Source organism: Heterodontus francisci, chromosome 4, assembly GCF_036365525.1.
Source record: "Heterodontus francisci isolate sHetFra1 chromosome 4, sHetFra1.hap1, whole genome shotgun sequence".
NCBI lineage: Eukaryota > Metazoa > Chordata > Chondrichthyes > Heterodontiformes > Heterodontidae > Heterodontus > Heterodontus francisci.
The window spans coordinates 18698417-18724865 of NC_090374.1; the positions used below are offsets into that span (position 1 = coordinate 18698417).

Below are 26449 nucleotides of genomic sequence, written 5' to 3' on the forward strand. Positions count from 1 at the left end.
ATTCCTTAGAGCAGAGAAGGCTGAGGGGAGACCTGATTGAGGTATACAAAATTATGAGAGGACTAGATAGGGTAGATAGGAAGAAACTTTTTCCCTTAGTGGAGGTGTCAATATCCAGGGGGCATAGATTTAAGGTAAGGGGCAGGAGGTTTAGAGGGGATTTGAGGAAACATTTTTTCACCCAGTGGGTGGTTGTAATCTGGAACACACTACCTGAAGAGGTGGTAGAGGCTGAAACCCTCACAACATTTAAGAAGTATTTAGATGAGCACTTGAAATGCCATAGCATACAAGGCTCCAGGCCAAGTGCTGGAAAATAGGATTAGAATATTGGGCTTGATGGCCAGTGCGGACACGGTGGGCCGAAGGGCCTGTTTCTGTGCTGTATAACTCTCTAACTCTATCACGTGTAGTGAATGGAATTGGCTGAAGACTGGCATCTGTGATGCTGGGGACCTCAGGAGGAGGCCGAGATTGGATCATCCACTTGGCACTTCTGGCTGAAGATTGTTGCAAATGCTCCATCCTTATCTTGTGCACTGATGTGCTGAGGATGGGGATATTTGGGGAGCCACCTCCTCCAGTTAGTTATTTAATTGTCCACCACCATTCACGTTGGATGTGGCAGGACTGCAGAGCTTAGATCTGATCCGTTGGTTATGGAATCGCTTTGCTCTGTCTATTGCATGCTGCAGACGCTAGATAGTCCTGTGTTGTAGCTTCCGCAGGTTGACACCTCATTTTGAGGTATGCCAGGTGCTCTTCCTGGCATACCCTCCTGTACTCTTCATTGAACCTGAAGGGAAGAGAAGATTTTGGGTAAAGCCTGAAACTGTGGACCGGTTAGTTCGAGATGGAGTGAAACCGCACAGCCTCAATCAGCCATCACCGCCATCACTCGGCACTTTCGGCGCCAGGTGTGGTTGCTCCGTTCGGTTCAGACCGCCTCCTAATCTGTCCCGCCCCCAAACCGGCGCATCGGCCCAGGACCGAACGCCGATTGGTTTATACAGCCATCAAACAACCGGGAGCGGGTCAGGTGGCCGCTATCGTTGTCGCTCCCTGGTACCTCACTGATTGGTCTAGGGCCCCCGAATACCGATCTACGATTGGTCGTTTGCGCCATCAATCGTCTTTCGGGGCGGTGCAAGCGTGGACCTCAGGTTAGGATGCCTCAATACGTCCCGCCCCTGACCCACCCTGACTGGTGATAATATCAAAACGCCGATTGTCAATTGGCCAGTAGAACCATCGATCAGTTAATGGGGCGGGGCAGGTGGCGCCGTCAGGTTAGGTTGCAGCGAACGGTTTGTGGGATATTTCCTCAGCAAGATGGCGGTGGGCATTGAGTTTTGCGATAGCGGGCGGTGTGAGCGTAGCGGGTAGAAGCCCCGGAGTCGCCGACGCGTACTAACGCGGGAGTGGGAGTTTCAGTTTCTTTGGTCCTGGAATTTAAATCCCTTTGCAAGGAGTAAATTATTGAGCGCTTCTCCTTCTCTCCATCCTGTATTTCTCTCTCTCCCTAATAAAATGGCAACCATGGAGAAACTGATGAAGGCCTTTGAGTCACTGAAGTCTTTCCAGCAGGGACCGTCCAGCGAGGAGCCAGGGCAGAAACAGTGAGTATACACACCCTGAGAAGAGAGTGACACACACCGAAAATAACGCCGATACACACGTACATACAAATTTAGACACACAAACACAAATGTACAAAAATATTGATGTACCCACAAATATATGAAAACACACTGACACACGTACAAAAGCACGTGTACATGCAAATGGACACATGCTAGCATATGTACAGTGCAACATGTACATCTGCATACTGGCATGTGCACTTGCACAGGTATATACACTGGTGCATGCATGTGCTCACAGATGTGCATACATTGGCATGTGCATGCTCACTGGCATGTTCATAGGTATGTGTGCATGTGCACATACTGACATACTTGTGCATGCATACACTGACATGTGCCTGCATGCACACTGGTGCTTGTGTAGATGCACATATGCATACACAAACTTGTGCATATGTGCTCGCTGGCATGTGAACAGAGGTGCATGTACATGCATGCATGGACTGGTGGGTGTATGGAGGTGTGTGTACTTGCCCACACTGGCACACGTGCATGCAAATTGTGTGCATACACATACTGTTGTGTGTGCATGCATGCTCACTGGCAGGCAAACAGGTGCGTGTACATGCATGCGCACACTTGTGGGTGTGCATACACAGACCCTGTCGTGTGTGCGTAGTGGCACAAGCTAACACAAAGAAATGCACAGACATACATGCAACAAACAGACACAAATATACTCAAATACAGTCTCAGAAATATCCATACATACGCAGACAAGCATTGTTAAATACAGTTCCTGGAAGTCTGTAGGGGACTCCAGGGAGTGTGGAAGGTCATCAGGTTTTTGTCCTTTTGTCATTGATTTCTATATTTATTTGTGATTTCTGATGCTGTGCTGCAGACAAGATGTCTCAACATTGATAGCACAGTTTACATTTGAGTGGCCAATGTTTGCTTTCGCTGGTTGGATGGGGTGTGGAAAATAGCAACAACACAAACTGTCGAAATCAGAAACACAAAATGCTGTACACACTCAGCAGGTCAGTCAGCAATGGTGAAGAGAAAAAAACTTGATGTCAGCTGGCGGTCTTACACCTGATATTTTATCTGGTTTGTTCTTTCGACAGATGCTGACTGACTTGTTGAGTATTTTTAGTTTTTCTTATTACTATCTTTAGGTTTCGTGTATGTACATGTGGCTGTATTTGTTTTACCTGGGAATGCGTCAATATTTGTTGTAGAGGTGGATAGTGTTATGAAGAGGTGGCTTAATGGATTTAATAGGCAATGCTGATTTTTTTTTAAAATGGGGTGAAAGGTGCTGCAAGATCAGTGGAGCTCTGATTGTGGAGAGTGGCGTGGGAATGGGATATTAGTATGGGATCTTCCCCTGCCCTCAACCACACACACTCCGAACCAGTGCTGTTACATTTCCTATTGAAAATATTACTTAGCAACTGTGTGAGCTACTGACCCGTGTATTCAGTCTTGGGGGGGAGGAGGGATGGAGAATTTAATCTCAAGAACTTCCACTCGCCCAATGTGTTCTGTTCTTGCATTTGGTACAGTTTCAGAAAGGGATGTTTACAGTCTTGGTGTTTGTAGGTGAATGAGGATAATGTTAAGAATTAACTTACTGGAATTGGATGGGGGCAAGTAGCATAAAAAGTAAAGTTTATGAAACGGGGGATGGGGGTTTGTGGCGGAAGGTGGAGCGGGTGGATGGTCGTGGTGATCTATCAGCTGATGAGAAAATGCCCAACTTTAGAGTTTTGTTATATCCCTGCATTTGAGATCTGTACAGTGGGATCCCTTATTGTACATTGACACTGTGCTGCTTTTGCTGATGGATCCTATATAACAACAGGCACTCACTCCAGCCATTGTATGAGGCAAATAAAAACAAAGGGCTGGAAACACTCAGCAGGTCTGGCAGCATCTGTGGAGAGAGAAGCAGTTAACATTTCAGGTCGGTGAGCTTTCATCAGTTCTGATGAAAGGTCACAGACCTGAAACACTAACTCTGTTTCTCTCTCCACAGAAGCTGCCAGACCTGCGGAGTGTTTCCAGCCCTTTGGATGCTGAAAATCTGAAATAAAAAAAACAGTATTTTGCTTTTATATCATTGTATGAGGCACTTTGAGACCAGATAAGATGCAACAGAATTACTATTATTGCTTATTTCCAGTTGTGCATTATTTAGAACACTGAAGTCTTGCAGGGTATGTATTTTTACAGGAACATAATTTTTGATGACTTTTTAAAAACATGAATTTGAGTAAAAGTACCCCAGCTTTGCAACATAGCAATGCTTGTTTATAAACCTGAATGACGAATGGATGTATTTACAATACTACAGTGCTTGATGTCAATAATAGGTAATGGGGAGTGAGATACAATGCATTAAGAGTTCAGATAATCCTGTGAGAAATGTAAGTTGAATTCCTGCCATTATCTCATGTCCAGTATTATCATTTATTGTGGATAATGTTTTTTGCTTAATTGGGAATTGGGCATTCTTTGCAGGAGACGGACTTGGCATGTTTGCCAGAGATTAAGGTGGTGAGTGGCGTGGATGTGATGTAGCTTTAAGGCTATAACGGCTGTCGACATCTGACAATCTTGACATGTAGGGTTTTTTTTATTCATTCATGGGATGTGGGTGTCGCTGGCCAGGCCAGCATTTATTGCCAATCCCTAATTGCCCTTGAGAAGGTGGTGGTGAGCTGCCTTCTTGAATCGCTGCAGTCCATTTGGGGTAGGTATACTCACAGTGCTGTTTGGAAGGGAGTTCCAGGATTTTGACCCAGCGACAGTGAAGGAATGGCAATATAGTTCCAAGTCAGATGATGTGTGACTTGGAGGGGAACTTGCAGGTGGTGGTGTTCTCATGCATTTGCTGCCCTTGTCCTTCTAGTTGGTAGAGGTCGAGGGTTTGGAAGGTGCTGTCCTTGGTACACACTGCTGCCACTGTGCTTCGGTGGTGGAGGGAATGAATGTTTGTAGATGGGATGCCAATCAAGCGGGCTGCTTTGTCCTGGATGGTGTCGAGCTTCTTGAGTGTTGTTGGAGCTGCACGCATCCAGGCAAGTGGAGAGTATTCCATCAGACTCCTGACTTGTGCCTTGTCGATGGTGGACAGGCTTTGGGGAGTCAGAAGGTGAGCTACTCGCCTCAGAATTCCTAGCTTCTGACCTGCTCTTGTAGCCACGGTATTTATATGGCTACTCCAGTTCAGTTTCTGGTCAATGGTAGCCCCTAGGATGTTGATAGTGGGGGATTCAGCGATGATAATGCCATTGAATATCATGAGTAGATGGTTAGATTCTCTCTCGTTGGAGATGGTCATTGCCCGGCACTTATGTGGCGCGAATGTTACTTGCCACTTATCAGCCCAAGCCTGGATATTGTCCAGGTCTTGCTGCATCTCTACATGGACTGCTTCAGTATCTGAGGAGTCACGAATGGCGCTGAACATTGTGCAATCATCAGCGAACATCCCCACTTCTGACCTTATGATTGAAGGAAGGTCATTGATGAAGCAGCTGAAGATGGTTGGACCTAGGACACTACCCTGAGGAACTGCTGCAGTGATGTCCTGGAGCTCAGATGATTGACCTCCAACAGCCACAACCATCTTCCTTTGCGCTAGGTATGACTCCAGCCAGCGGCGGGTTTTCCTCCTGATTCCCATTGACCTCAGTTTTGCTAGGGCTCCTTGATGCCATACTCTGTCAAATGCTGCCTTGATGTCAAGGGCAGTCACTCTCACCTCATGAGTTCAGCTCTTTAGTCCATGTTTGAACCAAGGCTGTAATGAGGTCAGGAGCTGAGTGGCCCTGGCGGAACCCAAACTGGGCGTCACTGAGCAGGTTATTACTAAGCAAGTGCCGCTTGATGGCACTGTTGATGACACCTTCCATCAGTTTACTGATGATTGAGAGTAGGCTGACGGGGCGTTAATTAGTCGGGTTGGACTTGTCCTGCTTTTTGTGTACAGGACATACCTGGGCAATTTTCCACATTGTAGGGTAGATGCCAGTGTTGTAAATGTACTGGAACAGCTTGGCTAGGGGCGTGGCAAGTTCTGTAGCACAGGTCTTCAGTACTATTGCCAGAATATTGTCAGGGCCCATAGCTTTTGCAGCATCCAGTGTCTTCAGTCGTTTCTTGATATCACGCGGAGTGAATCGAATTGGCTGAAGTCTGGCATCTGTGATGCTGGAGACTTCAGGAGGAGGCCGAGATGGATCATCAACTCGGCACTTCTGGCTGAAGATTGTTGTAAATGCTTCAGCCTTGTCTTTTGCACTGATGTGCTGGGCTCCCCCATCATTGAGGATGGGGATATTTGTGTGGAACCACCTCCTCCAGTTAGCTGTTTAATTGTCCACCACCATTAGCGGCTGGATGTGACAGGGCTGCGGAGCTTAGATCTGATCCGTTGGTTATGGGATCGCTTAGCTCTGTCGCATGCATCTTACGCAGTTTGGCACGCAGATAGTCCTGTGTTGTAGCTTCACCAGATTGACACCTCATTTTGAGGTATGCCTGGTGCTGCTCTTGGAATGCCCTCCTGCACTCTTCATTGAACCAGGGTTGGTCTCCTGGCTTGATGGTAATGGTAGAGTGGGGGATATGCCGGGCCATGAGGTTACAGACTGTGGTTGAGTACAATTCTGCTGCTGCTGATGGCCCACAGCGCCTCATGGATGCCCAGTTTTGCATTGCTAGATCTGTTCGAAATCTATCCCATTTTGCACGGTGGTAGTGCCACACAACACGATGGATGGTATCCTCAATGTGAAGGCGGGACTTTGTCTCCACAAGGACTGTGCAGTGGTCACTCCTACCAATACTGTCATGGACAGATGCATCTACGGCAGGCAGATTGGTGAGGACAAGGTCAAGTATGTTTTCCCCTCTTGTTGGTTCCCTCACGACCTGCCGCATGCTCGGTCAGTAGTGGTGCTGCCGAGCCACTCTTTGTGATGGAAATTGAAGTTCCCCACCCAGAGTACATTTTGTGCCCTCGCCACCCTCTGTGCTTCCTCCAAGTAGTGTTCAACATGAAGGAGTACTGACTCATCAGCTGAGGGAGGGCGGTAGGTGGTAATCAGCAGGAGTTTTCCTTGCCCATGTTTGATCTGATGCCATGAGACTTCATGGGGTCTAGAGTTGACGGTGAGGACTCTCAGGGCAACTCCCTCCCTACTGTATACCACTGTGCTTCCACCTCTGCTGGCTCTGTCCTGCCGGTGGGACAGGACATACCTGGAGATAGTGATGGCAGTGTCTGGGACATTGTCTGTAAGGTATGATTCCGTGAGTATGACTATGTCAGGCTGTTGCTTGACTAGTCTGTGGGACAGCTCTCCCAACTTTGGCACAAGCCCCCAGATGTTAGTAAGGAGGACTTTGCAGGGTTGACGGGGCTGGGTTTGCCATTGTTGTGCTGTGATAACAGCAGAGTTTACCTCTAACGTGGATTTTATTGGAAATTCGGTGACAATATTAAAAGATCTCTTGCAACATTGCTCACTGGGCTGTGGGGAAGGAGAGCTGCTGTGATTGAGATTATTTATCTTGTCGCTGCTAAATTCTGATCTGTGCTACAGCCAAGGAACAGGAGGGAGACCCAGGGGGCGTGTATTTAAGGTAAGGGGTAGGATGTTTAGAGGGGATTTGAAGGAAAGAATTTTCACCCAGAGGGTGGTTGGAATCTGGAACGCACTGCCAGAAGAGATGGTAGAGGCAGGAACCCTCACAACATTTAAGAAGTATTTAGATGAACACTTGAAATGCCATAGCATACAGGACTGTGGGCCAAGTGCTAGAAAATGGGATTAGAATAGTTAGGTGCTTGATGGCTGGCACAGACATGATGGGCTGAAGGCCCTGTTTCTGTGCTGTATAACTCTTGACTACTTGTCAGAATGCTATTCTGAATAGTTCAGTTTATACTTGGCAAGGCATTTTTCTTAATGAATAGGTGCATGGAGTACTGAGTGACAATGGGGCATTCACTAGCTCAAATCATCGAGGTCATTCCCCCCCCCAGAGTCCATTCTATCATGGACTTGCCCCTTCCCCTCCACCCCCCCAATCACCCACACGTCCTTATTGTGTACTTGTGTTCACATTGAAAGGAGAGACGTAAGTAACTTCTTCAGCTCATATATAGCTAATAAAACTCTTGCTCAAACAAAAAAACAAATGCAAGCCCTGCAAATTACTTTCAATTTGATGCAAAGTACTTTTACTGTCACCAACCTCCACTGCACTTGTCAATTGTACCCCAAGCTGTAATTAAAAGCATGCCGATGGCTTTATGCACTCTTTGATTCATGTCAGATAATTGATGTGTCAATGTTAGTGAATTGTTTAGTGGGGTTTTTCACAAGTAGTAATGCTGCAGTGTTGCTTTTTAATTGATGTGACTAAAGTCGCGAAATTGCAATATTTACCTGCCATATGTAAATTTTTCAGAGATATCAGAAATAATCCCAGATTTTCCAGTACTTGCATTTTAAATATAAATTCTGATGCACAGTAAGTGAGACCCCGAAGATTACTTGCTACTGAGTTCAAAAATGAAGACAGAATTTATTTCCTCTTAATTGGCAATAGGAATTACTCATTATTGTCCTCTGAAATGCTCCAGCAAACCACACAGTTGTATCAAATCACTATCAGAACTTCGAGAAGGCAGCCCACCATCTTAGGGTAACTTGGGATGGGTAATAAATGCCCATCTTAATTTATTCATTCATGGGATGTGGGCATCGCTGGCCAGGCTGGCATTTATTGCCCATGAGAAGGTGGTGGTGAGTTACTGCCTTGAACCACTGCAGTCCATGTGGGGTAGGTACAGTTACAGCTCTGTTAGGAAGGGAGTTCCAGGATTTTGACACAATGAAGGAATGGCAATATAGTTCCAAGTCAAGGTGTTGTGTGGCTTGGAGGGGAAATTGCACGTGGTGGTGTTTCTATGCATCTGCTGTTCTTGTCCTTCTGGGTGGTAGAGGAGCCTCAGTGCATTGCATCTTATAGATGGTGCATACTGCTGCCAGTGTGCGTTGGTGGTAGAGGGAGTGAATGGCACTCTATCCACAAGCAATCAGCGGGCTGCTTTGTCCTGGATGGTATCAAGCTTCTTGAGTGTTGTTGGAGCTGCATCCATCCAGGCAAGTGGAGAGTATTTCATCTCACTCCTGACTCGTACCTTGTAGATGGTGGACAGGCTTTGGGGAGTCAGGAGGTGAGTTACTCGCCAGTCATATCCCATGAATGAATAACAGAGTAATTGAGTCAAAACTCAGAAGTGGCATAGCACCAATGAGCTTGGATGGCCATTGAGTATAGTGGTGTTAGTGATGTATTATGGAAAGGTGCAGACATGGGCACGGTGCTTCCCTGTAGTGAGAAATAGCTGCCCTAGGTGGGCTCACCAATAGTTTAGCAGCCAGTCACAGGGTCGATTTTTAGAGGTTTGGGGGCAGTTTAGGAAGGTAGATTCAGATACAGAAAACCCTTCGATCCATTTGATATCCTTTCAGAATATCAATTCTGCAGCCTTCCCATTAAAGATTTAATATGCACCTGAAAAGGCAGCTGTGACTTTGGTTCAATGTCTCTTCCAACAGGGTGGTACTTCTGAAAATGCAGCATTGCACCAGTTGTAAGCCTAGTCTTTGTACTCGCCTGACCAGCCTCCCACCTTGCAGCCTCTGTAAACTTGAGCTGATCCAAAACTCCGCTGCCTGTATCCTAATTCACCCCAATGCTCGCTGACCTGCATTGCTTTCAAATCAGGCAACGTTTCAGTTTTAAAGCTCTCATCCTTGTTTTCAAATCCCTCCATGGCCTCGCTCCTCCCTCTCTAACCTTCTACAATCCTCTGAGATCTCTGTGCTGCTCTAATTCTTGCCTCCTGTGCATCCCCAGTTTTCATTACTCCACCTTTGCAAGCCATGCCTTCAGTTGCCAAGGCCTAAGCTCTGGAATTCGTTTCCTGAGCCTCTCTGCCAATGTACCTTGCTCCTCCTTTAAGTCGCTTTTTAAAATCTACCTCTTTGACCAAGCCTTTGGTCACCTGTTCTAATATCTCCTCATGTGGCTCGGTGTCAAATTTTGGTTGATAATTGTCCCGTGAAGTGCTTTGGGATATTTTATTACGTTAAAGGCGCAATAGAAATGCAAGTTGTTGTTGTGCTCATGTCCTGGTTTTAGTCCCACAACCTGCTGACGTAAAGGTCAGAGTGCTACCAATTGAGCTAGGCTCATACATTGAGCTGATGAGTGCTGTGTGAGGGAGTGAGGAAACAGTAAGCGGTAGTGATTTATTTTTGTTTTTGAGAGGATGTGGCACTCTTTGGGTTTCTTATTTTCAGTGAAAGATTCGATAACGATTAACACTCTTTCATCAGATCCGATTCAGATTGTTTGTTTGTTTTTGTTTATGCCTGTCTGACATTACTGCATTGTGTATTGAAAAAGTCTGTATAACTGCTTTTGTTAAATTTTTCATAATGACCATACTGAGCAGTTGCAGAAACTGGTGCATCGTTAATAGCAATATAAACAGGTTCCAATAAAAGTGTGCAAACAGGTGTACTATGCATGTAGTGTGTGCAACTACCAAGACGCGTTATTTGGCTTTAGACTTGAGGTGCATGTTTTAATCCAAATCTGAATAAAACGTAAGTTTGACATTTCATAGTTTAATACTTTCAAAATCTGGAGGGTGATAGGACCAAGTTTGTTGACACTTCACACTGTTTGCATTTGTAGATTCTCCCACAGTGAACATCAGGCTCAGTTGTCTGGAGAGATAGCAAGCTAACTCTGTCGCTTGGGTTTCCATGTTTCTATTGACAGAAGCCTAGTAAAAGACACACTGCAGCCAATAAAACACTATTGAAGTGTAGTGACTCTTGTCATGTAGGAAGCACAGCCAATTTATGCACAGCAAGCTCCCACAAATAGCAACGTGATAATGACCTGATCATCTGTTGGTTGAGGAATATATATTGTCACTGCTGTTATTCAAAATAGTGGTTATCTGATCCTTTACGTCCACATGAGAGAGCAAGCGTGGCCTCGGTTTAGCATTCAAAGTGCAGCACTCCCTCATTACTACACTGAGTGTCAGCCTACATTTTATGCTTGCTCCCCCCCCCCCCACAACCTTCTAATTCAATATTGAGCATGCTAACACTGAGTCACATCTGACACCAGTCGTAGATTGCTGACGACACTCAGCTATGTAGTAGTATAGGGCAATCTGAAAGCGAGAAACATGGGCAACTTCATTTTTCCAAAAGGTGAGAAGAGTGGAAGAGGAAAATAAAAATCCCAGTGGATCTGACCAGCTGTGTGTTTGACTTGTGCCAGTATTGCAGGCTTTTATTATAAACCCATGATTGATTGATACTTGATGATCAATAGGAAAATCTGTGCAATGAAATCAGGTCTCAGCTCAGCTGTGTAATGGCTTTTGGATTGCTGTGATGTTACCTGCAGTTCTAATTTGTATGTTTTTAATTTGAGTATTCCATGTAGGACTGTTGAAAAAAAAAAAGGAATATGTAAGATAATAAATCCAGTAGGGAATTCAGGGAGAAACTTCTTTACTCAGAGTGGTTAGAATGTGGGACTTGCTACCACAAGATGTGGTCGAGGTGAATAGCATAGATGCATTCAGGGGGAAGCTCGATAAACAGGTGGGAGATAGAAGGATATGTTGATAGGGTGAGATGAAGAAAGATGTGCAGAGGCTCCTGTGGATCATAAACACTGGTTGGGCTGAATGGCCTGTAACTGCTGTTAAATTTTCTGTAATTCTATATACACTGCATGTCTCTCAGCCTGAGACAGTGAAGAGCACAGAGAACTGAGGTAGTTCACAATTTACTTATTGTTTGATACACTGAGTTTTTTATAAAGAAGCCTGATTGGTTGTCTGATTTAGATCTGTCCCAGTTCTCCATGTGTGATCTTATTTCCTTGTTCCTCTTATCTGCTGCTGTGAAATGGAAGCAGTTGTGATGTTAAAAATGATATGCTGAGCTAATAATAGCTCCTGTGAATTTATCCAGTGAATGACTGAACCTTTCAGACCAGGGAGAGCTCCGACTCTCAGAACCTGCTGAATTAGCCGTACCTTCACTGTCGCTGGATCAAAATCCTGTGGAGCTCCCTCCCTAACAGCACTGTGGGTGTACCTACCCTACATGGACTGCAGCGGTTCAAGGAGGTGGCTCACCACCATCTTCTCAAGGGCAATTAGGAATAGGAAATAAGTGCTGGCCTTGCCAGCAATGCCCACATCCCAAGAACGAATGGAAAAAAAAGTTGACTTCAGCTGAGGTCAGCAGTAATGGGGTTGGAACTGACCAGTGCTCTTGGATTAGGGAAGGCAAACCACCCAGTCAAACAGCAATTACTCACCCTGCTACCAATTCCAATATTTTAAAACAAATTATCAAAATTGTTCTATTTTTCGTTTTTTTATTTAAACGCAATTTTTTGATGCCTGTATGATTCTTCTCCTGGGTTACCGCAGGCAGCATCCAGGAGATTGATCTTTAATTCCTGGTGACTTAAGGACAAGCCTGGAAAGTTGGCAGTTATAAAGGAGAGAGTAGCAAAGAGAGGTTGATCCTTGGGAGAACCTACTTTGCCTCTTTTTTAACCAGCATGGCTCAAAGAACAAAGAAAATTACAGCACAGGAACAGGCCCTTCGGCCCTCCAAGCCTACGCCGATCCAAATCCTCTATCTAAACCTGTCGCCTATTTTCTAAGGGTCTGTATCTCTTTACTTCCTGCCCATTCATGTATCTGTCTAGATACATCTTAAAAGACACTATCGTGTCCGCGTCTACCACCTCCGCTGGTAATGCGTCCCATGCACCCACCACCCTCTGCGTAAAGAACTTTCCACGCATATCCCCCCTAAACCTTTCCCCTTTCACTTTGAACTTGTGTCCCCTTGTAATTGAATCCCCCACTCTGGGGGAAAAAGCTTCTTGCTATCCACCCTGTCTATACCTCTCATGATTTTGTACACCTCAATCAGGTCCCCCCTCAACCTCCGTCTTTCTAATGAAAATAATCCTAATCTACTCAACCTCTCTTCATAGCTAGCGCCCTCCATACCAGGCAACATCCTGGTGAACCTCCTCTGCACCCGCTCCAAAGCATCCACATCCTTTTGGTAATGTGGCGACCAGAACTGCACGCAGTATTCCAAATGTGGCCGAACCAAAGTCCTATACAATTGTAACATGTCCTGCCAACTCTTGTACTCAATACCCCGTCCGATGAAGGAAAGCATGCCGTATGCCTTCTTGACCACTCTATTGACCTGCGTTGCCACCTTCAGGGAACAATGGACCTGAACACCCAAATCTCTGTACATCAATTTTCCCCAGGACTTTTCCTGTATAGTTCACTCTTGAATTGGATCTTCCAAAATGCATCACCTCGCATTTGCCCTGATTGAACTCCATCTGCCATTTCTCTGCCCAACTCTCCAATCTATCTATATTCTGCTGTATTCTCTGACAGTCCCCTTCAGTATCTGCTACTCCACCAATCTTAGTGTCGTCTGCAAACTTGCTAATCAGACCACCTATACTTTCCTCCAAATCATTTATGTATATCACAAACAACAGTGGTCCCAGTACGGATCCCTGTGGAACACCACTGGTTACACGTTTCCATTTTGAGAAACTCCCTTCCACTGCTACTCTCTGTCTCCTGTTGCCCAGCCAGTTCTTTATCCATCTAGCTAGTACACCTTGGACCCCATGCGCCTTCACTTTCTCCATCAGCCTACCATGGGGAACCTTATCAAACGCCTTACTGAAGTCCATGTATCTGACATCTACAGCCCTTCCCTCATCAATCAACTTTGTCACTTCCTCAAAGAATTCTATTAAGTTGGTAAGACATGACCTTCCCTGCACAAAACCATGTTGCCTGTCACTGATAAGCCCATTTTCTTCCAGATGGGAATAGATCCTATCCCTCAGTATCTTCTCCAGCAGCTTCCCTACCACTGACGTCAGGCTCACCGGTCTATAATTACCTGGATTTTCCCTGCTAACCTTCTTAAACAAGGGGACAACATTAGCAATTCTCCAGTCCTCCGGGACCTCACCCGTGTTTAAGGATGTTGCAAAGATATCTGTTAAGGCCCCAACTATTTCCTCTCTCGCTTCCCACAGAAACCTGGGATAGATCCCATCCGGACCTGGGGACTTGTCCACCTTAATGCCTTTTAGAATACCCAACACTTCCTCCCTCCTTATGCCGACTTGACCTAGAGTAATCAAACATTTGTCCCTAACCTCAACATCCGTCATGTCCCTCTCCTCGGTGGATAGTTGACACACCAAAACACAACTCATTGTGTGAAGGTCCATTCTCCTATGCTTCGATTCTCTTCAGTCAGGAATACTCACTGCATAGGTGGTGAACACGTTCTACTGTTCTTTAGTATGTGGTGCAAGTGCGCTGTAGTACAACAATTAATTTCTATGTGTGGTTAAAGTTTGAAGTTGCTTCCGTTGATACGTTGCCTTTGTCATATTGTAGAAATGTTAGAATTTCTAAACAACAACTACTTGCGTTTATACCCTAGAATCTTTCAGCACAAGGAGGCCTACAGTGCCTGTGCCAGCTGTTTGGAAGAGCTGTCCAATTAATCCCACTCCACCCTGCTCTTTTCCCCCTTCACGTATTTATCAAATTCCCTCTGCAGGTTACTATCGAATCTGTGCCTTTAGTTCTTTTAATGTTAAAACATCCCAAGATGACTTACAAAGAGATGGAGTGGTTAGTTATGGAGGAGCAGGGGGGTGGGTGCAGGGGGAGAACAGAAGGAAGAGAATCAAAGCGTAGGAGAATGGACCTTCACACAATGAGTTGTGTTTTGGTGTGTCAACTAGGGAAGGGGTTTGGGAATTATGCCTGCATTGGCCCTTGAAGAGGAACAATTATGTACTTAACCAGATAGCTACAGAAGTATTTCTTTTTACTCCAGTGTATACCAGTAGGCTCATGACAAATGACATAGTCTGCGTTGTGAAATTTTAAAATGTATTCGTGCTTCTGTGTCATATGCACGAGTGGGTTGCGTTCTGTTGCCTGACTGAGCTGGTGATGTCATACTTAATGACAGCAGTTTACGTGAGCTGCTACGTTTTGTTGGTTGAAGCAATTGCCGAATATATACTGCTCGAGGAACTCTCTTGGGGTTTACTGTTATCCATGTGATCAAGTCTCACGGGTCGATCTGGCATTTACAGTCTTGACGGGCAACAGCAGTAATAGAAATAGTTTGGAAAAGGATTTGTCCCTGGCATAGTTACTGGGAAATAAAGACCAATTTAGCCCTACTTACTGTGTACATAGTTTGGAATGATGCCAGATGTCCAGGTAGGGATACCTTTCACCTAGTCATACTTAGTTATGCTAGAATTCAATGTGCAATTGTTTTTTGTTCCTGCCACAAGATTTGTTGCCTTGCCATTGACTCCATTCCTTTCTCTGATCACTGTCGAAGGATGAACCAGTCTGTTTACATCCTTGGTGTCCTATCTGACCTTGAGTTGGGCTTCTGACACCTCATCCTCTCCACCATAAATACTGTGGCTACAAGAGCATGGCAGAGGCTGGAAATTCTGCGGTGAGTAACTCACCACCTGACTCCCCAGTGCCTGTCCACCATCTACAAGGCACAAGTCAGGAGTGTGATGGAATACTCTCCACTTGCCTGGCTGGGTGCAGCTCCAGCAACACTCGCGAAGCTCAGCACCATCCAGGACAAAGCAGCCCACTTGATTGGCACCCCGTCCACCACCTTCAACATTCACTTCCTTCACCACCGATGCACAGTGGCAGCCGTGTGCACCATCTACATAATGCACTGCAGCAACTCACCAAGGCTGCTTCGACAGCACCTTCCAAACCCATGACCTCTACCACCGAGAAGGACGCGGGCACCAGATGCATGGGAACACGACCGCCTGCAAGTTCCCCTCCAAGCCACACACCATCCTGACTTGGAACTATATCATCGTTACGACCGAGGCAGGAGGAGTGCGCTGTCTTTTCCAGTTCCACTTCTTCACAAGTCACAGCATCTATTTAAATGTTTACCCACATATCGATACAGCCAATCATATACTCTATTTTTTTTAATCCCAGAATAAAATACACCAATCAGGTTTCTTTAATAAACAGCAAAGTTATCAGTTTATTATAAAACAAGACTTAACCAGTAACGCAGTAAAGCATTAACGCACCGATTTAAAAAAAAAAAATTCCCTCTTTTAAAAATTCCCCAATTACACGCTCTCACTGGGAAAAAAAATAAAGAAATTCACTGTGCAGAGTCTGTTCCAAAAGAAGACAAAAAAACTGCTTTGACCAAATACTTGCTGATTCTTGCCGAAAAAGAAGGAAGATTTGGAAGGATGTCATTTGTCTCTTTTTTTTTTTTGGTCTGGCATCTGGGTATACGGAGATGGGTCACCGGGATCATTTCAGAATCAGTCTGTTCTGGAGATGTTGAGAATTATTCTAGTCGGCTTTCTAGGGGAAATGTGGCATCAAGGCTTTTTCTCTAGCGCACTTGAATCGAGGATTTTTTTCCAGCTCCTCAGGAGCTATACGGCACCAGGGATTTTTTTCCACACTGAATCTTGGCAGGATTTCTTCAAAAAGTTAGAGAAGGAGGTGAGCTGGGTGGTTTCTTTTCTCCGTGCAAGAAAACAGCAACTGTCTTCAAACAGTTGACACTACAACTAAAATGGAAAATGATGTTCAAACACCAAACAGAGAGTCGACCTCCTGACCTCCATAAACTTTGACATGTGGCTTCTCTGTGACCATTTTTTTCCAGGACACCAAGGGTTCTGCTGTTTTCTGAGCCCAAATCACAGGTGGCTTCCAGCACAGGTGGCTTCCAAACCACCCCTCAAGTCCTGTTGAACTTGGTTAAAAAAAAAAAATCCATGGAATCTTTATAGTTTTAACACAAGTTCTCAAAAAATAGAATATTAAAAGGAAGCACTTTCATAACAGTACCTACACCCCAAGGACTGCAGCGGTTCAAGAAGGCAGCTCACCACCTTCTCAAAGGCAATTAGGGATGGGCAATAAATGCTGGCCTAGCCAGCCCTGCCCACATCTCATTAACGAATAAAAAAAAAAGTCTGCCTACTTCAACATCCATAACCTCGTCTGTCTCCGCCCCTACCTCAGTTCATCAGCTGTTGATAGCCTCATTCATGCCTTTGTTACCTCTAGACTCGACTATTCCCATATAATCCAGGACAGCCTCCCATCTTATACCTTCTGTAAACTTGAACTTAACCAAAAATTCTGCTGCCTGTATGCTAACTCACACAAATTCCCATTCATCCATCATCCCTGTGTGCACTGACATACATTGATGCCCAGTTCATCAATGCCTCATATTTCAAATTTTTAGCCTTGGGATCAGATCCCTCCAAGGCCTCACCCCTGCCAATCTCTGTAACATCCTTCAGCACTACAACCCTGTGAGCTCCTCCAATTCCGGCCTCTTGCACATCTCTGATTTTAATTGTTTCACCATTGACTCTGGAATTCTTGCCCTAAAGCCCTCTGTCTCTCTCTTTCATGAATCTTCTCAAGCTGTTTTACAACGTTATAGGTACTATATAGAACCAATTTGTTACCTCAATCAATTTGTTTTTTTTATAAAGAGCAGTTTATTTTAATGGCTAGTGCAAAAGCATGTACAATTACGTCAGATCACAAATTTTCAAGCTGGCGTCCCTGTGGTGATCAAATTCCTGTATATTCAGTTTTTCAGCAAATGTTGCTACAGTATTCTAGTCAAAAATACTTTCTGCAGTGGTGTCTTCCTTTGGGGTAGCTGAATCTGCCTTTTAGAAGTTAGGGCAGGGAGTTTTTGGGGAATTATCAACATTTGCCAGGGTCCCGCAGCACGCAAAAACAAAATTTAAAAGCCACCAATTTAGATTACTAACTTGCACTGCGCTTGAGAAGCTGCTTGCTGTCTTAGTTATATTTAGATTGTTTCTCTCCAGTCTACCTCTTCGTAGGACTCTCTGCCTCTCTAGCAGCTGTATGTTTGGAAAGGAGATCTGTGAAAGTACCCTGGGTTGATTCGTCCTCAGTGTCTTGTTCTTGGCAAGTTACAAAGTGTAAATTGCAGCTTGAATCTGGAGTAGAGGCCTAATGTCACGTCAGAGAGAAGAATGAGATTCCCTTGAAGTGATCTCTCTCTGCTTCGCTCTGGAGTTAGTTCAGGACTTTACATTTGAATTAGACCATCTTACTGATGCCAAACCTGTGGTATCAATCAACCATAAGCCAGTTCTTCCTATCTCCCCTTCTCGTCAAGTAAAGCTGCTCTTGTAGATCCTTGACTAAACAAGGAGAAAAGAATGGCTTATATGGTGTGTTTCACAACCTCAGGATGTACCAGTGAGGTAATTTTGAAGTCTAGTTACTGTTGTTACATAGGAAACACAGCAGTCGATTTGTGCACAGAAAGGTCCCACAAACTGCAATGACATCTGTTTTGACGGTGTTGGTTTGGGGATGGATAAATATTGGTTAGGACCCTGGAACACTCGTGCTTAAGTGATTTGGCTGGCCTTCTGTTTGCTAGTTAGGTTATCCAAGCCTTGGGAACTGGCACTTGGCAATCCCTCATTGAGACTTCGTTCCTAAAGCATCCATTGTTCAGTGGTTTCAGTGAAGCAGCAGGGGGAAATTGTCCAGGTTTGCTGCTTTTAATCAGTAACCAGTGATCCTTTATATGTGCGCTGTGATAGTTCACGCATGTGGGTATGAGAGAGCGAGTGTGCAGGGAGCAGATCATTCTTACTTATAACACCCATTATAGATGTGTACCCTGCTGACACTCGCTGTTGAATCTTCCACCTGAATAAATGCCATTTGTCCAATGGGCTGGAGGTCGATCAGGGCCTGTCAAGCAGCATCCCAGGTAGGAGGTGATGACTTGAAGAGATTGGGGGGGAGGGGTGGGAGGAGAGTGAAAATAAAACCCAGTCAGGTGATGTAACATGTTGAAATATCAACATACAATACTTCTGAGGTCTTCTAGAGTCCACAGTTGCAGTGTGTGCATGTGTGTCTGCGCATTTTGGGCTGGTTGGGGGGAAGGGGACATGGTGGTCAGGAGCATGTCTGGTAATTCCCACAGGGAGCATGAGTAGCCATGAGCTAAACTTCTACACTTCCAAACAGTCAGTTTAGTTTGCATAGCTTTCCGCCTCAGAACACATCCCCAACAGTGCATTTCAATGTTTACCTCCATGTAAACAAGTAGTCCTAATCACAGTTACCAGGCCTGTACTTGGAATGGGCGGGTTGTCATACGAGGTAAGGTTGGACGGGTTAAGCTTGTATCTACTGGAATTTAGAAGAGTAAGAGGCGACCTGATTGAAACATAAGATCCTGAAGGATCTTGACAGGGTTGATATGAGAAGAATGTGTCCTCTTGTGGGAGAATTTAGAACTAGGTGTCACTGTTTAAAAATAAGGGGTCGCCCATTTAAGACAGATGAGGAGAAATTTTTTCTCTTGAGAGTTGAGAATCTTTGAAACACTTTTCCTCAAAAGGCGGTGGAAGCAGAATGTCAGGCAAGCCCCCCCCACCTGCCAAGAATGAGGAAAATTAATTTCGCCACATGAACATTGATTTTAAACTATTAAAGAAAGAACTTGCTTTAAAAAAACAATTGGAGAGACACATTAGCATATCAACAGACAAGTACTTCAAAGGACAAAGGAGCTATTCCCTGCTCCAATTTAATCCACAATGGACTTTTGATTACCAGATTTGCAGGTGGAAAGGCCAGCATTCCAGGTTAACTGCTAAGATGGCCGAATACACCAACAGATGTGACCAAACTGGTCTGACCACATGACTGGCTGACTGTTGGAGTTTTTTTGAATTTGAACTTCCAACAGGGATTTTGAACTCGAAGCACTTTTCTCCTGGACTGAAGACCTCTCTCCTGTCTGCTCTCATCTCGCTCTCACCAGCTTCGGCAACTATTCAAGACACATGAACACAAGGGAGAAAAGTCTCCTGCAGTGAACAAGGTTTAAGAAGAGTACTGGATCCCAATGAAGAGCTATCTACAATCAAGGACTCTACAGCGAGCTGGACATACAAAAACAGTAACAAGAAAGCCGCTTTAGAGACTGCCTGAAACCTGTCTATTTTCTTTTTTCTGGTCCCTATTTGCATGTGTGTATCGCGTGTGCATGCTAGTGTGGGCACGTATATCCGTAGGTGTTAACCGTATTCGAGTTAAGGTTTAATAAATTTCACTTTTCTTCTTTAAACCTAAGAAAGCCTATTTATACTAATTTCTTTGCCTTATAATTGGAAAGTGTGAACAAGGATTCACAAAATGGGGAACTCAAAACAGTGTTTAAAATTTAAACCCTGTTACAATAAGATCGGGTGAAGACAGTGAAAGACCCTTAGACACCTTTTTCACCTGGTTGTAACGAGAGTCTTTAAATATTTTTAAGACAGAGGTAGATAGATTCTTAATAAGCAAGAGGGTGAAAGGTTAGCGTGATAGGCAGGAATGTGAAGCCGAAGTTACAATCAGATCTTGAATGGTGGAGCAGGCTCGAGGGGCCGAGTGCTTCTAATTCGTATGTTTGTAATGGCCTTCTGTGATGGAGTATTCCATGATCTATAAGCAATGCTATTGGCAATTTTCACGTGCCTTCAAAAAACATCGATTTGAAAGTTAGTTAATTGTCTGCAATTGTGGGGAAAACTATTTTCTTTGAAATGCTATTGTTGAAAGATGGCAACATTAGTGAAATTCTGTCCCTTTCAGAATGTGCCTGTCCTATAGGTGGCTAATTGCTGTTCTTGTTTCTGTTTTTTCTAGGAAGAAAGAATCTGCCACAACCAAAAAGGACCGTGTAACTCACTGCCTGACTATATGTGAAAACATAGTTGCACAGTCTCTTAGGTAAATTAGTTGCATTTTAATATTTGTTGAATTTCCATCCATGGATTACTGATTTGCTCTTTGAATGTGGAATGGAAGTAATCACCTGTGATTTTGAAATTGATCCACCGAACTTTGCTTTAGTATTGTGTAAATCTGTGAATAAAGCTCTTGTTATGCTGTGATCGATGGATTCTAGGAGTCTGCTTAAAAAAAATGAGCTAACTAATCAATAATGGATGAACAAAGCGATAAGGCAAAAAATTGAAAGTGAAGAAAAAGGCCTATGCTAAATACATAGAAAACAAAAGGGACGATGGCAAAAGAGAATGCAAAGAAATTTAACTAACAATTAGGGAGGTTTGGCTGAACTATGGAATTAAATCAAAGAATCATGGGTGGCGCAGTGGTTAGCACCGCAGCCTCGCAGCTCCAGCGACCCGGGTTCGATTCTGGGTACTGCCTGCGCGGAGTTTGCAAGTTCTCCCTGTGACTGCGTGGGTTTTCGCCGGGTGCTCCGGTTTCCTCCCACAGCCAAAGACTTGCAGGTTGATAGGTAAATTGGCCATTATAAATTGCCCCTAGTGCAGGTGGTAGGGGAATTGAGGGGATGTGGTAGGAATATGGGATTAATGTAGGATTAGGATAAATGGGTGGTTGATCGGCACAGACTCGGTGGGCCGAAGGGCCTGTTTCAGTGTTGTATCTCTAAATAAAAAACTAAATATAAGAAATAGTGAAGTATTCTACAAAACACATAGATAACAAAAGTAAAATCAAGACGGTGATGGGGCCATTATGGGATGCATGAAATAAGCTCACCAATAACAACAGTGAAATGGTAGAAATGTTGAATAATTACTTTGCCTTAGTATTTACCACGGAGACTAACAATGTGGATGTAACATTAGCAGAAGAGATCAAAAAAAGCACAAAGACATTTAAGATAGAAATATCTTTGATAAGTTAATCAGAGAGGCTAAAGTCCCACGTCCACATGGATGTTAAAAGAAGCTAGGTAAGAGTTAGTACAGGTGCTATTACATATAAAGGGGTAGTGCCAGAAGACTGGCTAATGATTATTCCTATATTTACAAAGGGCGATAGAGTAAATCCAAGGAACTTTCAGCCAGTTAGCTTCATGTCTATTACATTTTTAAAGATATAATAGAACAACACATAGAAATTGAAAATATAGTAAAGAGTAGTCAGTGCAGATTTCAGAAGGGAAAGTCATGCTTGGCCAAAGTTATTGAATTCTTTGAAGCAATAACTGACTTCCCAAAGCAAGTTCTCCTCCAAGCCATACACCATCCTGACTTGGAATTATATTGCCGTTCCTTCACTGTCGCTGGGTCAAAGATCTGGTACTACCTTTCTAGCAGCTCTGTGGGAGTACCTCCACCAGATGGACTGCAGTGGTTCACCTTCTAAAGGGCAATTGGGGATGGGGAACAAAATAAAGTAGACCAGGGTAATGTTGTAGTTGTAATATATTTGAATTTTCAGAATGACGTCAATGAGGTATTGCATCGCAGACTCATGACTGTGGTCAGAGCAAGTGGAGTGGGGGACACTTAGCAGAATGAATAGCAAGCTGGTTACAAAACCGATGACAGAGTAGTGGTTAAGGATAACTACTCAGACTGGCAAAAGCTGGGAATTGGTGTTCCACAGGGATTGGCTATGGGACCACTACTGTTCACCGTTTATAATAGGTTTGGACTTGGGACTCAAATAACATTTCAAAATTTGCAGATGACATCAAATTTTGAGGTATAGTTAATACAGACATTCATAACATTGTAGAAAGGTAAATTAATTTCAATATAGTTAAGTGTGAGGTGCATTTTGGTGGGAAGAATAAGGAGGGCATATACTCCTTCGAAACTAAGTGTCTAAATGAGGTAGAGGTAGAGGAACATGGGGATCGAGAGGTTCAGATACTCTAATCACTAAAAATCACAACACTGGTTAATAAGGCCACAAGGAAAATGACTGGGGTTCATTTCTGGAAGGATGGAATTGAAAAGCAAAATTACAAAGAACCTTGGTTTGACTGCACCTGGAGTACTATGCACAGTTATCCATAATTAAAGAAAGGATGTAGAGGCAGGGGAGAAGGTACAGAGAAGATTTGCAAGGATTATACCAGAATTGCGATGGTAAAACTATCAGTAAAGACTGAAAAGGCTGGGGCTCTTTTTTCTAGAAAAGAGAAGGCTGAGGGATGACCTGATGGAAGTCTATGAATATGAAGGAGTTTGACAGGGTAGTTGTCAGAAAACATTTCCACTTCTAGGGGATTCTAAAACTAGGGGCCACAAATATAAGATCGTCACTAATAAATCTAATAGGGAATTCAGGAAGTACTTCTTAATCTAGAGACTGGTTAGAATGTGGAACCCGCTACCACAAGGAGTAGTTACAGCAAATAGCATAAATACGTGCAAGGAGAAGTACAAAAATACACACGAGGGAGAAAGGAACAGAAAGATATGCTGATGAATTAGGTGAAGAGGGGTGGGAGGAGACTAGTGTGGAACATTAACCAGTTGGTCCAAATGTCTGTCTGTTTCTGTGCTGTATATTCTGTGGAATTCTATGTAATATGTAGACTTTTTGTAAATTGAGCACCCATTCAGTGTTAATGAAGCAAGAAGGGCAGAGACAACCCCTTCATCCCAGGAATCGGCCTAGTTTTATTGTACTGCTTCCAGTGCAAGTATATCCCTCTAACTAAGAAAGAAACTGTATGCAGTACTCGGCGGCGGTCTCACCAATGTACTGTACGATTGTAGTAAGACTTCCCTACTTTTATACTTCATCCCCCTTGCAATAAAGGCCAACATTCGATTTGCCTTCCTAATTACTTGCTGTACTTGCATGCTTACTTTTTGTGATTGCTGTACAATAACACCCAGATCATTCTGCAGTCTCTCTCCATTTAAATATACTGCTTTTCTATTTTCCTGCCAAAGTGTACAACCTCATTTTTCCACATTATACTCCATCTACCAAATTTTTGCCCATTCACTTAACCTATCTTTATCTGATGAAAGATCACAGACCTGAAACATTAACTCTGCTTCTCTCTCCACAGATGCTGCCTGACCTGCTGAGTATTTCCAGCACTTTGTTTTAATTTCAGATTTCCAGCATCTGCAATATTTTGCTTTTAAATTATCTATCCCTTTTGCAGAGACTTCTTGTCCTCCTGATAACTTGCTTTCCTACCTATCTTTGTATGGTTCGTAAATTTGGCTACAATACACTAGGTCCCTTCATCTTTCATTAATGTAACTGGTAAATAGTTGAGGCCCCAGCACTGATCTCTGTGGCACCCCACTCATTACAGTTTTCCAATTTGAAACTGACCCATTTATCCCAGCTCTCGGTTTCCTGTTAGCATGGACAGAGGATTGTCTAACTAATCGGGCGGCGCAGTGGTTAGCACCGCAGCCTCACAGCTCCAGCGACCCGGGTTCAATTCTGGGTACTGCCTGTGTGAAGTTTGCAAGTTCTCCCTGTGTCTGCGTGGGTTTTCGCCGGGTACTCCGGTTTCCTCCCACCACCAAAAGACTTGCAGGTTGATAGGTAAATTGGCCATTATAAATTGCCCCTAGTATAGGTAGGTGGTAGGGGAATATAGGGACAGGTGGGGATGTCGTAGGAATATGGGATTAGTGGTGGATTAGCATAAATGGGAGGTTGCTGGTTGGCACAGACTCGGTGGGCCGAAGGGTCTGTTTCAGTGCTGTTTCTCTAAATTAAAATTAAAAATTAAATAATCTATTACCCCTAACACCATGAGCTCTTATCTTGTCTAATAACCTTTTATGTGGCACCTAATCAAATACCTTTTGGAAATCCAAATACACTACATCTATTGCTCACAGTCATGGCAATGCTGTGCACTCATCATCTATAGAATGCAGGTTCAATTTTCCACCCCCTCTGCTTTAGAATTTCCTATCCAGCATCATCGTTTTGGGAAGGTATTGATTGAGCAAAGCTCCGCCAGAGGGAGGATAAAAAGCAGTGAATAATCCCATGGGCGCTGTTGCCTGCAACCAGGTCAGAGTAGCATTGTCAGAGGCCTTGGAACAGGCTGTCCGGGCCTCTTGGTTGCATTTGGCCTAGGAGACCAAGAAAGAAGGAAATGTTAAATGAATTGGCTTTGAAGCACTGATTTGTTTTAGTTGTAATTATAAAGACTTGGCCTCTTTAAAATCACTTTCAGCAGATGAGTGATATTCTAAACATATATCTATAATATATTGAAAATCTTGCATCATGTGCATTTCCTATGCACTTTTTCCTAGTGGGAGTTTATTAATTGCACTTTGGCAGATTTACTTTATAAATATAGTGGAACATATGCTCTTAAGTTGAGGACTGAATTATATTTGCATGCCCTGGCCTCATTGTGTAACTGCTTCACCCGTAGACTACACTTGGTCGTGACTCCCATGTGAAACACTATGGAAAGTCAACTAGTGTCTTTACCTTGTATATGTTTAAGGGCATTTGTCATATTTCAGGCATGGAAATTTCTGTTATTTAAAAAGAAAATGTTAAAAAAAAACATTATTTTGAACGTACAGGGAAATTTCCCCACAATTAGATACTACTTTCCAATTAACTTCAGGAGCGCATTGAATTTTCTTAAAAGGCCAGCTGGGGTCTCTAATTGACCTGATTGGCTGGGAAGAGTCCACCTCGAATTGACCTGAAGACACAACAATCGCACCTCATGATCTTCAAAAGATACCAAACTAAACAGAGGTGCACTTTAACAGCATAATACGTTCTGTGTTAGATGGTGGAATACTCCTGCCTTTATAAAAACCATGCATGCTCTGACCTGTTGTGAGCAGTATCACTAGAGAACCACTGTGCATGCTGACCTGCATCTGGCAAAACCTCAGCATTACCTTTCTCATCCTTGTTTCCAAATCCTTCCATGGCCTTGCCCCTCCTTATCTCTAACCTCCTTCAACTGTACAACCCTTTGAGAACTTCTCCAATTCTGGCCTCTTGTGCATTCCCAATTTCCTTTGTTTCACCATTAGTAGTGGTGCCTTCAGCTGCCTAGGCCCTAAGCTCTGGAATTCCATCCTTGAACAATTCTGCCTTTCTGCCTCTCTCCTACTTTAAGATGCTTCTTAAAACCTATCTCTCTGGTCAAATTTGGCCTGTCCTAATATCTCCTTGCATGTCTTGGTGTCAGATTTTGTTTGATATCGTTGCTGTGAAGCTCCTTGTGACATTTTACACGATAAATGTGCTATATATAAATATCAGTTTCCTTAAATGTGCTGTGACCAGAAATCAGATGAAAAAAATTGATTTTAACTGCTAAATTTCTGGACAAATGCCAAACTTTTTTACTTTTTAAATATGCCTGCTTCCTTTTTGTTTTAGGAATTCTCCAGAATTTCAGAAATTGTTGGGGATTGCAATGGAAATGTTTCTGCTATGTTGCGATGACGCGGAGTCTGATGTCCGGATGGTGGCAGATGAATGTTTGAATAAAATTATTAAGGTAAGTCAGTTTTAGACTGCTCTGCCAGCGTAGCATCCCAAATATCAGTCTCTATCAATTGGGAGACTTCAATGAGAATCGGATTATTTTTCTCGTACTTGCACAAGTTAAACTCGTGTCTGTGCGTGCGCTTGTGATCAGAATTGTTCTTCACTGACGATAGGTGCAAAAAATAATAAGGTTCTTATGGGTAAAAGATGGTGTATGGGTGGGTGGTTCTGATATGCATCAAGGTGGGGATTTCACATCCTAAAAGCACAGATATTGGTGAGGGGA

At 43.8% G+C, this 26449-nt stretch overlaps 1 protein-coding gene across 5 annotated transcripts in view; it reads left to right on the forward strand.

The window, feature by feature from the left end:
• The first annotated feature begins 1317 nt into the window (after nucleotides 1-1317).
• The window catches only part of htt (huntingtin), a 260486-nt gene continuing 235354 nt past the window's right edge, over nucleotides 1318-26449 (forward strand). For all 5 annotated transcript variants that reach the window (XM_068029245.1, XM_068029247.1, XM_068029246.1 and 2 more), the window contains exons 1-3: nucleotides 1318-1619; nucleotides 20563-20646; nucleotides 26053-26173. In XM_068029245.1, coding sequence (XP_067885346.1) covers nucleotides 1531-1619; nucleotides 20563-20646; nucleotides 26053-26173 — 294 coding nt within the window. In that variant the 5' untranslated portion in view covers nucleotides 1318-1530. The remainder of the gene's footprint in view (nucleotides 1620-20562; nucleotides 20647-26052; nucleotides 26174-26449) is intronic.